The 17067-nt window shown below is 45.3% G+C and overlaps 1 protein-coding gene across 3 annotated transcripts in view; it reads left to right on the top strand.

Annotated features, from left to right (window-relative positions):
- The window catches only part of DOP1B (DOP1 leucine zipper like protein B), a 1145257-nt gene that overhangs the window by 625229 nt on the left and 502961 nt on the right, over positions 1 to 17067 (top strand). For all 3 annotated transcript variants that reach the window (XM_069636119.1, XM_069636117.1, XM_069636118.1), the window contains exons 16-18: positions 6680 to 6832; positions 11163 to 11263; positions 11492 to 11682. In XM_069636119.1, coding sequence (XP_069492220.1) covers positions 6680 to 6832; positions 11163 to 11263; positions 11492 to 11682 — 445 coding nt within the window. The remainder of the gene's footprint in view (positions 1 to 6679; positions 6833 to 11162; positions 11264 to 11491; positions 11683 to 17067) is intronic.

Here is a 17067-nt window from a genome sequence, read left to right as displayed (position 1 = left end):
AAAGGAGCCTTAGGAGACGCGTTCGTGGTGGAGTGGTCCTTCCCGCTGCTGTACGCGTTTCCTCCAGTCCCCGTCATCCCGCAAGTGCTGCGGAGGTTACGGAAGTTCGGTTCCCGGATGGTCCTCATTGCCCCGGCGTGAGCTCGGAGGACATGGTACCCGGACCTTCTCGACTTATCCATCTGCCCTCCACGTCGTCTTCCCTACCGAGACGATCTGCTCGCATGGGAGGGGGGTCAGGTTCTCCATCCAGAGGTCAGATCCCTCAACCTTCACGCTTGGCTTCTGAAAGGTTGAGGTATAAGGATTGGGACCTCCCTGAGGACGTGATGGAGGTGTTGCTTTCGGCCCGAAGGCCAGCAACAAAGTCTCTGTACCGTTGCCGTTGGCGTAAGTTCTGTGACTGGTGCAGAGTTCAGAATGTGGATCCTTTTGCATGTGACATCCCCATGGTTCTGTCCTTTTTACTTTCTTTGGCCCACAGGGGCTTGCAAGTGGGTACCGTTAAGGGTTACCTGGCGGCGCTGTCCATCTTTAAGCCCTCGTCTGAAGAGTGTTCTTACTTTAAAATCCCTTTGATTTCACAGTTCCTGAAAGGGCTCACTAATGTGTTCCCTCCGTCACCTTTCCTGGTGCCCGGTTGGGATTTAAACCTTGTTCTTAAGTTTCTTATGGGTGCTCCGTTTGAGCCTTTACATTCTTGCCCTTTGAGGCTGTTAACTCTGAAAACTGTGTTTTTAGTTGCGGTTACTTCCGCTCGCAGAGTGAGTGAGTTACAGGCACTTTCAGTTAAGCCTCCCTTCACTGTATTTCACAAGGACAGGGTTGTCCTTAGAGTTCGTCCTTCTTTTCTTCCGAAGGTAGTGACGGAATTTCATTTGGCCCAGAAGGTTGTTCTTCCGGCATTCTATCCTCGTCCGCATCCTGGTAAGGAAGAGGAGAGGCTCCATAGGCTTGATCCTAGGAGAGCTTTAAGCTTTTATGTTTCACGCATGTCCCGGGTCAGAGTGGATGATCAACTCTTTATTGGTTACGCTGGAAAGCGTTTGGGGCAAGCTGTGACGAAACAGACTTTGTCTCGCTGGATTATTTTGGCCATCTCAGAGTGCTACCGCTTGGCGGGTAAGGATCCACCGGTTGGCTTGCGGGCCCATTCTACCAGGGGTATGGCTGCGTCTACTGCCCTGCAGAGGGGTGTTCCTATTCGCAACATCTGTGATGCAGCCACCTGGGCTTCAGGACTTACATTTGTACGTCACTATTCCCTCGATTCCATCCGAGCACAGGATCTGGCCTTTGGCAAGGCGGTCCTTTGCTCTGCTATTTGATTGGCTATTCTAAATTTTGATTCTAAATTCTTTCCCTCCTCCTTGCTTGGTACTGCTTTGGGAGTCTGTCATAGATATGGAATACGTCGGAGGACCCAATCCCCTCGAAGAACAAGTTACTTTCTTACCTGGTAACGTTCTTTCGATGGGATGGTCCGACGACGTATTCCATATCGCTCCCGCCCTGCCTTCCCCGCTGCAGAATTTCTTTTGCGATTGCAGCTTACGTTCCGCAAGGTTTTGTGTCTGACTGGCAGTTGACTTATGTCACACGTTCTGGGGGAAAAAACTACAACTGAGGCTATGGGCGTCGTGCGTCCTACTTATCACATCGGATGACGTCGGAGGAGGTCCTCGACGACGGCGCATCAACGTCATCGACGCAGGACGCAGACGCCGAAAAGCTTCCGAAGCAGCACAGCTGTGGTGATTACATGTCATAGATATGGAATACGTCGTCGGACCATCCCATCGAAAGAACGTTACCAGGTAAGAAAGTAACTTGTTCTTCGCATCTCGCCCAGAAGCGGCTGAAAGCCAGCCCGGCCGAGAGCACCACAGCTCACAGGAGGGCCAGACGGAAGCGTCCTTCTGCGGCTGAAGTCTCACCTGACCACCTCCGGGCTTCCGCATATATACACACTCCACAAAAGGGAGTCAATTCTCGAACCTTCTGGAAATTGCACTTGCGCAGTTGAGGAACAGCCGTCGGTTGCCAGCTGGGGTCAATCGAGAGCTCCCCCCAAGAAGCGCAGTGCCTCCCTTCTCTAAAAACACGCTCCACGGAGAACAGTAGCAAACCATAACAAAGTTAGCTTTCCCATCAGAAATGTCCTTGACCCCATACCAGGTTTGGAAAGCATGTTTTTCTCAGCACCGTGAATCTAACACTCAGCAAAATGTGTGCAGCTTTTCACTGCGGCATGAAGTAAATATCCATCATGGCTCCAAGCGCTCCCAGAATACATTGCGCACCAGCGCCATTTTAGATCAAGCATAACACTGTCTCAAGTCTACGAATCTTTAAGACCCGCCTATGTATGACTTATACTTTTGTACTGTACCTGCATTACTCACACTTATGTACTGTATCTATTTATTGTCTATATCCACCTCACTGTATTCACTGACTTATCTATTTCCTGTATCTGTACTGTAACCTTTGTACCTAAGCCTTGTATATTCTTGTTACTGCTGCGCCCTGATGCCTCCGGGTCTGGTGCGCATTATAAATGATTAAACAAACCCTTGAAATGTGATCACTGGTGTCTTCTGTCTTTACTGTTGCCACCGTGAGTTCCTTACAAAGGGGACACCTGGACATCCTTGGGTGAAGTTAAGAAAATGGCTTGTCACTCTGCTGGGTTACACCTAAAATGGTGTAGCCCTGGAGCTTCATACAAATGATTGCCACTAATTCCATGAAGATAATTTGGAGTGCACTGAAGAAACCTGTCGATGTCTTTCCTTGGCACTGGCTGAAGGGGGAAAAAACTCAAGCGTGCCCTGAACCTGAGCATTTCCCATTCCCAAAAGAGTAGCACTGGCAGCCCATGGCCCAGCATGGAGAGCAAAGGTAGAAGACCACCGGTGCTGCAATCACTCAACTGAGATTGCAGTTTCCTTAAACCTTACTGCGCTCAGAAGCTAGACACTTGGATACTCACCCAAATGTTGCTGTTCAGTAAAGTTAGACATTGTGCTGAGTCCAGATAACATCTAGGGCTATCCAGCGCTCAAGAGCTTGCCACGCACCCCAACCCTGCAAAGCAGAGGTGGCCTCCTGCAACGACACACAGATAAGGCACTATAACAACAGAGGTAAGGTTGCATTCTGAATCTAGATAATATTATTCCTCCAACACCACACTCTCCGCCCACAACAACCACTAAATCAGGCCTGGCTTTCACCTGACTGTGTTGTGCCAAGTTACACCTCATTGTATGTCACCCCCCATCACTACCTAAAAATAAAAATGGAAACAATCCAACAGACCATTGAAGCAAGCCATGCAACAATAAACACAAGCACAAATATGGAACCCCCAATAACCAGTGCGCCACCAACCACAGCAACACTTGTCCGATTTGAACACATAGATGAAGAGTTGTTCACCACACTAATCAATTACACCAACCTCGCCGGGTCCCCCTGCAATCGATGTCCCCCAAGGCATCCACAAAGAAATCATCAACCACAGCACCCCTGCATCTTACTTCCGGCTACTGATTAACTTATCCCTAAACACAGGAATAGTACCTAAATATTTTAAATTGGCTTACATCAAGCTACTCTAAGAAAACGAAACCGAAAGCACGGAAGATCCCACCAACTACAGACTTATATTAAATCTACCCTACCCGGCAAAGCTACTGGAGTACAACATTTACAAAATTCTACTCAACCCACGTAGAAATGAACAGAACCCTCGACCACTCGCAAGTCAGCTGTGGAGCCATGAGAGGAACAGAATCAGCACTTCTATCCATATGGGACAACCTAAAAATAAATGCAGACAACAATACACAATCTGCCCTCATACTACTGGACATATCAGCCACGTTTGACACCATCAGACACACAACACTAATCGAGAGACTTTAGGAATGTGGCGTAAAAGACTTCACTTTACAATGGCTAAAATCTTTCCTCACTTAAGATTACTGAAAGAACCTGCCTTCAGCCATTTATTTCTAATACCAAAAACATCTCCTGTGACGTACCACAGGGCTCTAGCCTCTCCCAACTCCTCTTCAACATTTACATGCCCCCCTTAATCGAAACCACGGACTGACTGCCTACAACTATGCAGATGACCCCCAACTCATTGTCAAGGACGCCTTAACCCAAGACCTAAACAACACCTTCAACAAATGCCTCACTGACATATACAGCTGGATGACAACCAATGACTTCAAGCTAAACCTGACCAAAACAGAAATAATGATCTCACCCCCGTAGGATAACTCAACAGACGCACAACTGAACTGGCCACCTGACATGGGAACCCAACCGGAAGCATCTAGTGTGATTAAAAAAAATCTAGACATAATTGTGGACAATGGACTCTCACTATAACCACAAGTCAGCACTATAGCAAAGACATGCTTCTACCTCCTGCGACTAATTAGAGGGATCCACCCCTACCTCTTCTTCCCACACAACACTTGCAATATTCTCCTTTGTATTATCAAGAATCGACTACGTGAACAGCCTCTACCTTGGAATGCCTGAATGGCTCACTAATAAAAACTCCAACACATCCAAAATACTGCAGCAAGGATATGCATGAGGCTAAACGGAAGAGCTGTACGTAACGCCTATCAAGGGTCTGGGATAGCACGAACACTTGCCCTAACTCTTACTACTTTCACTATGCTAAAAATTGCACACTCATTGGGAGTCGATTTTATAGAACTTTATTTATATCGCTACCAGTAAGTGTGTCTTTATTTGCTAAAACATCCATAATTATTCAATTTTTTGCCATTGAATCACAAACAAATATAGGTGAAATATACTTCTATTGGTTTGCAAATGAGTTTGCTATTTCTTGTTTTTCACCGAGATCACATTCAGTGTTTCTATAGTTCTCACGGCTGGGACCAGCCTGCCCGAGCCTATTTTTTGTCTGTCAACCGGTTTCAGCAGTTCTCGTGACCTTTTCCGCTTTCTTCAGGACAAATAGTGTGCAAGCTCTATTAGTTATTAAAAAGACAAAGTTCAAATCAGTAGTCTGATCCTCATTTCTTCAGGGAGAACAACTCTGCATATCTGTGCCGGGCGTGGTTTTTCTCCTTTCACTTATCTCTCTTTAACTTGTGAGTGCATCTGTTTTCATCAGTGGTTGCTATATCTTCTTGCTTTTCCCTTTCCAATCTGGTTCCCAACTAGGTCAAGTAATACAATCCGCCTCATGCCTGTGGTAAGCGGAGTTTAAACTTCAATGTGACTCTCATGGTTACCATAGTGTTAGTAAATCAAAGGAATCTTATGGAGAAGATCCCACAGTTTTGACGAAATAACCACGTAAGGGAGAAACGTCACGGAACTAGATAAAGTGCCGAACGACCGAAGAGCAACCTAATCACTGTGGGATCTTCTCCATATGATTCCTTTGATCACAGCACACGCCAGAGTCACCTTGCAACAGAACATCCACTGTCCGGAAGCTGCCCAGCCCCGCCCACCTCCTCACGCCCCTTCTCCGCAGGCCCCCTTACAGCATGATTCAGCCTGAGGACCAGCCAGACGTGAGGAAGCAGCTGTACCGCTCATTGCAGGAGACCGATAAACCAAAGTTTCCTTTTCATTCTAGGCCCCCAAACGCGCTTTCTTCATTTGTCAGAAGACTGCAGCTGCCAATAGTTCATTTGGTACATTTCGGGTTAAAAAAAAGTTTTATTGTGTGTTTAGAGAACTAAATAATTTCAATAATATCAAGGTCCAGCTAAGCGCTTGCTCTGATATCTGTGTGCGCTTGCTCTGATATCTGTGTGCAGCCTGATGTGGCAGGTTCGAATCCCGGCAGTGTCAACTCAGCCTTTCATCCTTCCGAGGTCTATAAAATGAGTACCACTCTGTGGGATAACAATTTCTTCTGTTATTTGAGCGCTCTGAGACCTATGAGTGTGTAGCGCGATATAAGAATTTTTTTTTTTCATTTGTATTGTGCATTAGCCAAAATAAACTATAACTTAATTATTACATATACATATTACAATAATACATAATTATTATTATATTAATAGAAATCTGTATCTTCTGGAAATGTAGAGAGTACCCAGGGCGAGTGAAGCACTGTTTAAGGAAGTGGATGAAAAGGGACCAAACAAACTGTTACACTGGTTATTTATATGTAATCAGCTAATGTGATTTTGTGGTAACATTTATTGCTGTATTTATTTTATTGTCACCGCCGTATTTAAGGCCATTTATCCCCATTGTTTCTTGTACAAAGTGTTGTGACTTAAGCCCCTCCTGGGCTCGTGCATTGTTAGGCACACGTGGCCCCACCACGTGGTGCCTCCAATATTAGCGGGGCACAGAATTTAAATATATGACCTGCATGATACGTTCTATTTATTAATGCTTGCTTGTCAATGTATTGCAATTTACAACTTCCCCCCCTTTACTGCTCGCAGCGTCTGTAAATCTGTCTCTGATGGGGGATTTGCAAGCACACTGCTGGATCCTAAATGTAAAGTTTCCTCTTTTGAAATCCTGCTTTAACCTTATTTTAGTTGGCAATACGTTGCTGGGACAAGCTAAACACAGTAGAAACGCAAAGGCTGAACTCTAGAAACCGCACATGCGTGGTAGAAATCGTGATCGTTTGCATTTCTTTCAGCGGGTGGCCCATGTCCTCTGGAATCAGCTGAACAAGGAGACAAGAGAGCACCACGTCACCTGTGTGGAACTCTTCTACAGATTGCACTGTTTGTCGCCGTCTGCTAATATTTGTGAAGAAATTATCTGCCAAGCGTTGCTGGAGCACGACAAAGTGAGTTGTCTTTTGTACTCTAATGCATAGATAAATTGTATTAATATAGCCCCAAAAGCAGCCAAAACATGTCTACGCACATCTTTGTCAACATCTAAGCAGAAGTTCAATCCTCCCATGTATTTTATTAAGCTTTTCAATAGTGTGTGACTGAAGGCCTAATTCATGTGTCAAAAATACTGCTTTCTCCACAAAACGCAGTAGTAGTAATCCCGTAGAGTACCGTATGTTCATCATGAATAAAACTAAGTAACTGTTGCACTGTATGGGTGTGAGGAGGAGAAAGTATCTCTTTTGCCCCAGTTGGATCTGTATACCAGCGTAACAGAATCAACACTAGCCATTCAGATAAACCGTTCACTGCTTAGATCGCTAGTCACGGGTTTGGGATAAATTGTGCCATTGAGTTGGATTATATTTGCACATAGTGTGTCAACGCGGTAGCAAGTGATATGCAAATATTGATGTTAATATGATTAGTTTTTCTTTTGCTTCTATTGATTTTTGGGTTTCGCAAGGAAATACAGCTGGTTGAATGATATCAGAGTGTGTGCCCTTGTATCATTGATATTTTGCCTCAGAACATTTGTATTTTTGATCCTCCACATGGCATGTGGAATTTAGTAAATTAGCGATTCAACTAAAAACATCCACCAAAGTAGCTTCCCCTTGTTCATTTCTGTTTGTGGCAGTTAATAAAGAAACCGGGACTGTCTTAAGAGTCTGTATCGTACTTCTGCGAGCCTCAGTCTTTTGTCTCTTTCCATCAAGGTCTGTCTCACATATTGTATTTGTTAACTGCTTCGGTTCAGACACTGTGCTTATTATTTTCCTAAGTGTGGGATTTTAAAGTATTTAGCAAACAACTCAACATCCTGTAGATTCTTTGTAGCAACCAGTATGCTATAATTATGTTGAGTGTGATGGCAGAATGATCAGCTTGATCCGATGAGTGAGAAAACCTGTAGAACACAAGGTATAGGTAAATTGTGGAACCACTTCTTTTGCTCATTATTAACATGAAACAAAAAATGGGGTCACAGATGAGCAGCAGAAAAAATTAACTGAAAAAGGGTGGATTCTATGCACAAGGCAGTCTGCTTGAATTTAGCAAATTTTAAGGTGGATAAGACAATGGGACATAATGGTATGAATTAATATTACATTTTTTTTTAAAATAGCCATGTTCTTCAAGTCGTGCCAATTATAACTGTGTTCAGTCACCTATCTGACAGAACCCCAGAAGCAACACGAAGATATATATTTTTCAATCTTGTGAAGAAGGACCGTGGAACCAATGGAGAATGAAAGTAGGAGGCTGTTCAGGAGAAAGGGGTAGCTCTCGAGGGACATCATAGTCTGCTGTACAGTATGCAGAGAAAGTTGATGCTGAGGAGTCCGGAGAGCCGAGGCCGCAAAGCAGAGTGAGTGAGGAGAATCCCTTGCATTTGTCCAACAAAGAATCTGGTCCATGTTGAATCGGAAAATCCCAACTAGTAGGTGAACAATTGATGCATATTAGCAAGGGAAATCAAACTTTACAATACCTCCTAAAAAGAGGGTGTGAGTGGGTGAAAGTGAAAGACCAGTGCATTGTAGGAAATTACTTTCCAATTTCCCAATACCTCTGAAGGAGAGGTTATGAATCCTGATGTGTGGAAACAGAAATACAACTTCCCCATGTCTCTAAAGGAGTAATTATAAATCTTGGAGTGAAGAAGCCGGCAGATGCCTTGTGAAAAAGGAAGTTCATGTTTCCCAAACTGCTGAAATGCTATGCTGGAACGCTGAAACCTAAACCCCCAAAAGAACTGAGCCATCCAAGCCTGAGAAAAGACTCCATTGCTGAAATTAAAAGACCTGAATGCTAAAAACAAACAACGCTTGCATCTAGTTAAATGAAAATATTTCCACCATCGTACTACACTACTTTATTGAGCTTGAAAACCTGTGCACCTGGTACAAGAAGCCAAAGTTCCAGAACCAACAAGGTGAAAACACTTGTCCTGAGAATCTTGCATGCTGTGATACTAAATACAGACTGAGAGAACTGAGAAGATCAATTGCTGGGAAAAAGGGCCCAGCTAGGAAAGTGAGTCCAGACTTTCAGTGAAAAGCTGTTTGTGAAACAGGTGTGTGCTAGGAAAGTACACTTAAATTCCCTTATTAAATTGAGAGCATATTCTTCCCTGAAAACGCTACCTGCAGTGATACAGAGACCAAGTTCCCAGATTGAGCTGTAAATACTGCATGTTAGGATACTGAGTCCAAGTTCCCAGAGCAATCTGACAAATCCTTGTCCTGGAACCATATACTGGGCTACTAAGTCCATGTTCATAGAGTGAATTTAAAGAATCATTTGCTCAAGAGCTTCAGCAATAAATCACCTCAAGACCATAACCACAGGTCTACTAGAGGATTTTTAAAGGCGAAATTAAAGAAGGTTTCTGACTTTTTTTAAAATTGTGTCATTGTTTAAGTTCAAACCTTTCACAAATACAAAACGTAAAATTGCAATACATTTTGTTAAGTTAAAAACCTTTTCAATTACAGTACAAACACATGACCAAAGTAATTTTATACAGTTCAATGTAAAAACTTGAAAACATTTGTCATTTTCGTCTAAAGAGAGACATGAAATGCTGTTCACCCTGTACAATGTGCAATAAGTAGAAAAAGACTAAAAGGATACCTCCCTAAAATGACGTAGTTGGAATCCACAACCCACTAAATATTCAATTGATTAAGATAAAAATAAGAGAATCTCTAGTATTCTCTGACCACATTCATCTAAATGGACAAACTGGTACCTATGAAACAAAAGTTTTCTCTTCGCCCAGGAGAAGGTAGGTTCCCAAGCAGGGAAATGCCAAACCAAGAAATGGCATTACCACAATGTTTCCCACTGTTGGGTCCCTGCTGTGGGTGCAACTGGGCCCTTCTAAGAGCTCTCCTAGAGAAGCATGGGTCCCCCTGAAGTGAGACTGCAGTGGAACCTTTTCCCCTTTTTTTCCTCCTTTTTATTCTTTCCTTTTCCCATACCCTGTCCCACTCCCTTAACAGTGATCCCTTCCCACCTCATTTGTTTCAACAATTTTTAGAATTACTTTACTTTGTGTTTTCAAGGTATGTGTTTTCTTATCCATTCTATTATTTTGCAAAGTTTTTTAGATTTTGTTTTGTACTCAAAGATTTGTTTCGTAGCAAAGAGCACAATGTGTTTAATTGCAGACTATCCTTTTATTACCCAGAAGGTCCAGGTTTGAATGTGGTTACTTGGTGATCCCAATATTGTGATTTGTCCTGAATCCAAAGTCTCATGTTGGACAGATGATTTGCTCTGAAGCATCTAAGCAGATGTGAATAAAGAACATGCTGCATTCTCTCACAGCCCATGGCACTATTCAGAGACCGGGAGGTTTTACTGGTATCCATTGGACGGCTACCACGTATCCAGATTGCCTGCAAGCAGTGAACCTGCATTCCTAGGGTCTTACAACTTGACGTAGTGCCAATTTGGGAAGTAGTTGATCAGCTTTTCCTCCCATTCAGGGGTTTTCAATACCCCAGACCTGGTTTATCCCCCTTGAAGCCCTGAAAAATACTTCTTGTATCAGCTCATGTTAGAAACGATGGAGCACTGTAGAAACTGCATCATTCAAAGGGATCTGCCATAAACTGCATTGCTCCTTTGCAGACGTCTCATGTGTTAGGAAGCCTTGGTCATGCAAGTGTGGTGTCCAAGTGGAACACATGGATTCCCTTCCTCAAAACACAGACATGCTCCAACCATCCCCTTTGCCAGTCGACCCTCAAGCGTTCTGTAAAGGGACTTTAAAAGTTAATGAATGTCATTGGAAGAAAGAGAGGTATGAGTTAGGTATGGTGTTTTGGGATGGACACAAAAGATTCTCATATTGGTGAATAATTTACCGGGTCAGCAGACCGACACCAGTACAGCTCTTTAATTCTGCGGATGGCCTTATAATGTCTAAAACAGTTTGTTTTTTCCGCTCAGCACAGTGGACCAGATGCTCCAAAAAGAATGTGTTGGTAATACAGAACTGTTTTTATAATGCATATGCACCTAGTGTACAGTAGGTATAGCCACCATTTGACATGCTTCATAGAGCATTAACAAATCTCTAGCAAAACTATCAGCCTTTGTATACCAATGCCTAATGCCTGAACAGATTGAATGCATAAAGTATTATCAGTATGATGAATTGTAAGTATGATTGTCAATGATTCACAGCTACCCCTCGAAGTAGTACATTCAGTAATGCAGACTGTAATCCTATCTAAGAGGTCTTTGTTTTTCTTTCACAAGGGGACACGGCTGGAGGCCCTTTTCAGGTTCTCCGTCATATGGCATTTAACCAGAGAAATCCAAGGCAGCCGCGTCTCCTCCCATAATCGTTCCTTCGACAGGTAGTTCTTGTCTTTTTAGCTTATTACTTTCTCGCTACTTTTATTTCATAGGCTTGAATGGTTTTTGAGTGCAGGTTGGGAAGTTGGCATCTCAGTCCCAAGAATTCACTAGCTTTGTAACTTACACGCTGTAACTACTTCATGGCTACATGCTTCAGAATGTTCTCTCAATACATTTTCCACACTTGAAAATATTCCGTTATTGACCCTCTCTGTTGCTCTTTGCAGGTCGTTGTTTGTGGTCCTGGATAGCCTGAATTGTTCCGATGGCGCAATCGGCGCTGCAGCACAGGGCTGGCTGATAAGAGCTCTCTCGCTGAATGATGTGGCGCGGATCCTTGAGCCAATTCTTCTCCTCCTGCTTCACCCAAAGACTCAGCGCAGCTCCATTGACTGCATCAAGAAGAAAAACTCTGCAGGTCACACTTCTTCTTTTAAAAAATAATGTAATAGTGTCAATTCACAGAGCTACGTGCATAAAAGGGGAGGCATAGCTTCTTTTCCCAAAAAATATGTCCAATTTAATGCAGGTTAGTGGATATCACACTTTGAATACCACAGTATTCCGCAAACACTTGTGTTCAGTTTGTGTGTGAGCTCCCCAGATCTTTGTGTCTGCTTATACTTTCAGGTTTTGCGCCACTTCTATTTGGCCTCCGCATTGAAATGGCATCTGCGTAAAATGGCATCAGCGTAAATGACTCCATGTCATCTTTCTGTCCCTAATCACCACTCACGTCTAAAGCCTAAAAGATAAGGGCATGCAGTGAGTGCATTTCAGACAGGTGCACGTGAATAAATATCCCCAAATAAAAGTGATCAGGTCAGAGGGGAGCAAGCAAGCATACCTTCCTCCAGGGGTGTTTGGAGGGAGCTCCTTACCCCCCCCCACCTTCACAATTGTGTTTACCTGAATGGATAGGAAATGTTTCATTTTACAGACCACATTTTGGGAGAAAATTGCTCAAAACTGCTTAGGATTTACATGCAGAATTTGTCCTCAGCACATCATGTCTGTGCCCATCAGAAACACGTGTGCCCTATATTGCACTGTATGCACCCTGGACACTTGTGACAAATTACTGAAGTAGTGCCTTATAGTGTTCCACGTGCATTGGGAAAAGGGCAATCGTAAATTATATACCAGTAAAGCCTACAACGTTTTTAAGTATTCTGGATTGAGAAATAATTTAATTATAACTATCTTTAGTGCAGTACCTAGGAATATCATTGCCAGAAAATAAGGCATTCACAGTTGCTCATTTATGTTACAGTGCTGTCAACACATACCAAGTTACACCCAAATTATATCTGTTTGCCAAATATTCCAGGGTGCTGCTAATGGGTTGTGCAACGCAAATACCCAACGGTGCTCTCTGATATGCCAGTGTTCAGCTTATTGTGCCATGCTATCAAGTTAAACAATGCCAGTGCTGTCCTTTAAACGTAAGCATAAGCTAGCAAATATGCAAAAGGGTTCCAGGAAAATCATCTCTCGCACACTCGATGCGGTATAGGCATAACACATGTAGTCCCATATAGGGCCCTTCTCCTGCCGTTCCAGTATGACGGCGGCGGTGATGGGGCGGGAGTTTGGCATAATGCGTCCACCTGCTCCTCTAAACAGGAGCTAATGGCATTCTGTTACTCATTTTCAATATGGGTACCGGGCAGCCTTGCTCACTGCTTTTTTGCTTATTTGCAGAGACTTTTGCCAACAGGTCTAAGGCGTAAATGCCAGAAAAGGGGATTGAATTTGGAGCAAGGAACGAAATTAGTGATGTTTGTAGAATATGTTTTGGTCTCTCCCCTTCTCGCACACCCACCTGTCTTTTTATGGCAGAACTGTAGCGCTTTGCTTAATTTAACTGGATCACCATAGATAACGCAGGAATTAGAGAGCACTGCCCAGTGCTAAAAAAGCATATTAGGTATCATGTTTTAAACACCCCTATCAAAATTAAGCATATTTGCAGGCAATTATCCCAATCTCTTCTGCAACATTCTTGAATATTTGACAAAATGGCCAAATCTGGCTGTTTTCTCAATAGATTGGATCGGTGCTGCAAAAATGTATGTTCTCCACCACCCCCTGGCACTTTTCCAGGCTGCTGCGGTGGTCCTCCGAGCGAAGGAGCTTGGTCTGCTTTCTTATTCTTTTGTATGTATTATAAGTGCAGACTTAGCTCGAGAGAAGCGAGCGCTGGACAGAGTGTGGGTAGCCGGCTTTTTGGGCTGGTATCTTTTTAACAGTAGCGCAGTACTGTGAGGTCTGTGCATCGGTATGTGCGTCCAATGGAATTAGTCCTTGGTCAGATGTTGTTGAAAGAGCTAAAGAAATTAGGCATATCCCCCCCTACCCTTCACTTCCTGAGAAAATATACATGTGTACAGACTACCTAAAACTTTATGCAGCTCTCCTTGGCCAGACATTGCTGCTTGTAATCAACTGGCACAGTTAAGCACTTTGGAGGGATGGTGCAAGAGATTGTCTGAAAAACAGTGGTGTGAAATGGACAGCGCAGTGCCAGGCAAGTTATTTAGGGAGGGTTGTTGGCTTTCTCATAGGATAGGCCAGGCCAGTCTTTCTTTGTACTAACCCAGTAACAAAGTCTGCATTGGTAGTATGAGATGCTGTTGCCAAGAAAAGAAACATTGCATCATTTCGGTCACATTTTCTCCAATTCACGGGAGCCCAGACCCCATTCCCTCCCTACTCGGAGGAGTAGATGAAAAAGGGGTGACTTTATAAGATTAACTATTTTGCAGTGGGTAAAATATAAGGTCCTTTGTAAGAATTAATTTGGCCCATGGGAAGGATTTGGTTACAACATTGCCAAGATAGGCACTGGGTTCTGCAAGCGTGCAATCGGAGAGCAGCCAATAGGCACGTTTTGAAAATACTTTAAAATGCTTGTATGTCTTGTCCCAAAGGTGCGATTTCTTCATACCCGGTTGTCCTTGGTCCTACAGCTGATCGACGGTGGCCATATATGTGAAACAGGAAAAAACCTGCATATTCTGATCCCCACCAGTAACATTATAAGGATAATCCAGGTCATGCAGGCTGACCATTACGTTATTAGGAACAGAGAGAGGGCGCTAGAGAGCCGTCCAAAATGGCGGCCTCCCTGTGAGCTCTGTGAAGCTCCCACAAGATCCTGACTAATCGCAGCTACCGTGGTGGCGATACTACGATTTGACGCCAGTTACACTTAGGCGAGGCGATTTCGGACAAAACTCTGCGGCCATCCTGTCTGCTACCCGACGCTTCGCCCCTGATTGCCTGGTGGAAAGGAACCCCCCTCTCCCCTTGTCGGCGTGGAGACGCGGCCTCTGCTGAGGCGTGGAGGGCCGGGAGTGCGGGAGACAGTCAGCTGAGAGGCGGCCTGGCGTACGACTACAACATCCTGGCGGCACCCGCTGCTAGTCGAGCTCCAGAATCGCTGGAAGAGCCCAGCTGATTCGCAACCGCTGCGTCCAGGCGGGGCCTGTGAAGAGCGAGCGGCCCAGTATCGACTCGGAGAGGAGCGCAGAGGCAGCCGACCGCGACCCTGCGGGAATCCAGGTACGAGCGTCCTGCGCTTCTCCATAACGCATGCACACGCGCGGTGGACCTGCTGAGAACCCCGAACTCCCCCGTGTGACATACAAGCCATCAGAAGCCGCCAGGGCTTCGCGGGGTCCCGTGACTGCGGGCCCGGAGGGAGCAGAGATTAACTCCTCGCTGCCAGCGATCGACCTGGCAGCACGATTCTCGGGGCTGCGCCGGCCCGGGGGCCAACTGTCCAGAGACCAGAAGAGGTTTGGAGAGTGCATAGGGGCCCGACATCGATGGACATGTCAGAGGGCCCAAGGGGGAATAGCCGCCATTCAGCGGTGCTCTCGGGTTCAAACATTGAAATAAAGCGGGGTATCCCAACAACCTAGAGGCACCTAAAACCAAGCTGAAGCAATCCATCCGGACTCGACTGAGGAAAATCGCTGTTGGCTCCCTACGGAACCTTGCCACCAGCACACACCTAGAGACAAACCACTCAATGCTGCAGCCACCTACACCCAGTCCAAAAGAGACATCCTGTGACAATGACGACACCACACCATAGAGCGCAGCACAAGGCCCTAACTCCCGGCCTGCTCGCCACGCCGTTCCACCCGGCAGGATTCAAATATAGTCGCCCCGCCAAAGCTCCCAGATTGGCGCCGCACCGCCTCGCGGGGCGTGGACATCCCTATCCATGCAGAGAATGGGAAAAACCCGATAGGTCACAGAGAAAACTGACCTTTGAAATCTGCTCTTCTGCCAAAAAGGCCCACTCCAACAGCAGATCACATTACCTCACTCAGGTACCACCTCATGACGAAGAAGAGGCGCAGGACTTCGACATCAGGGAAATACTGCTTGATCTCAAAGTAGGCATAGGAGGCCTGGGGAGCAAACTAGATGCACTCTTTTCCAAAGTTGACCAGCTCCAACATCGGCTGGACAAGCATGCGGACAGGCTGGACGCAGTCGAGCAAAGGATCTCCGATCATGGCGACGGTGCGTCAGCCCTAACTACCAGAGTATCCTCACTAGAAGCGCAAATGAAAGTTGTGACTGCCAAAAATGAGGACTTGGAAGGTCGCTCCCGGCGCAATAACATAAGGATCGTCGGAGTCAGAGAGCACCAACTGCCCACCAAGATGGAAGACCACGTGGAGAAGATTTGCACAGACCTGTTTGGTCCAGAGATCCTGTCCAAGCTCTTCGTTTTTGAAAGAGCCCACAGAATTCCTAACTCAAGACCCATTCCGGGTACAAACCCATGTCCCATCATAGATAAGCTGCTAAACTATAAGGATCAAGACGCAATCCTCAGGGCCGCAAGAGAGAAAGGAGATCTCCAATACGAGGGAGATAAGATACAGTTTTTCCCAGACTTCTCCCAAGCAGTCCAGGCACAAAGACGGTCGTTCACAGCCGTGAAACGCAGACTGCAAGAAAACCAAATTCAATATTCAATGCTTTTCCCGGCAAATCTTTGCATCCAATACGAAGGTAAAACCCAGTTCTTCAGCACACCAGAAGAAACCAGCGACTACCTGGACCACGCCAGCTGCAGACCTGCCCAAAACAGAATCCCACAAAGGGGACACCGACCGAGGAGGGACCCGCCATAAAACTCACCCCAGGAGTAAACACAAATCAAAGTCATCCAATCTCTGCCAACGCAACAAAACCACCACCACCACGAAAAGAAATTGTAACAGTGGAAGGGAGTAAACCCCCTCTTGGAGGGCCACCAGAGCCCCTTGCACAGCATTGTTGACTGTATGGTTTACAAGGGACTGTTCGCCGTGGGCCAGTCTGGGGTTGCCCACACAAGGGAGGGAATCGAGTTCTGCACGACCGCCTTATACCCCTCACTCTCATTCCGCAACAATCACACAGCACATCGCTGACCGATCGGAAGCCAAGTCCTTCAGACCTTACATGGATCAAGACACCAGTCACACCCTCATGTCCTGACAAATATGTACTTACCCGGCCTCCCAGATGGCAGTGACAACATTTAAAATTGCCACTTGGAACATTTGTGGCGGTAACCAACCAGCGAAAACTGGGAGAATCTTCCAGTATCTCCGCAGACATAAAATTAACATCGCCATACTGCAAGAAACCCATCTCGTGCCAGCGTCGGACCTTCACTGGGCCAAATCCTGGGGTTGTCATAGATATTTCTCTTCGTACTCGTCCTATGCCAGAGGAGTTGCAATCCTAATAGACAGGAGAACGAACTTCAGTTTAATTGACTCGCAGA

Source organism: Ambystoma mexicanum, chromosome 7p, assembly GCF_040938575.1.
Source record: "Ambystoma mexicanum isolate Mex_15411 chromosome 7p, UKY_AmexF1_1, whole genome shotgun sequence".
Lineage (NCBI taxonomy): Eukaryota > Metazoa > Chordata > Amphibia > Caudata > Ambystomatidae > Ambystoma > Ambystoma mexicanum.
The sequence above is the reverse complement of the archived record's forward strand: the minus strand, read 5'-3'. Positions and strand labels throughout refer to the sequence as shown.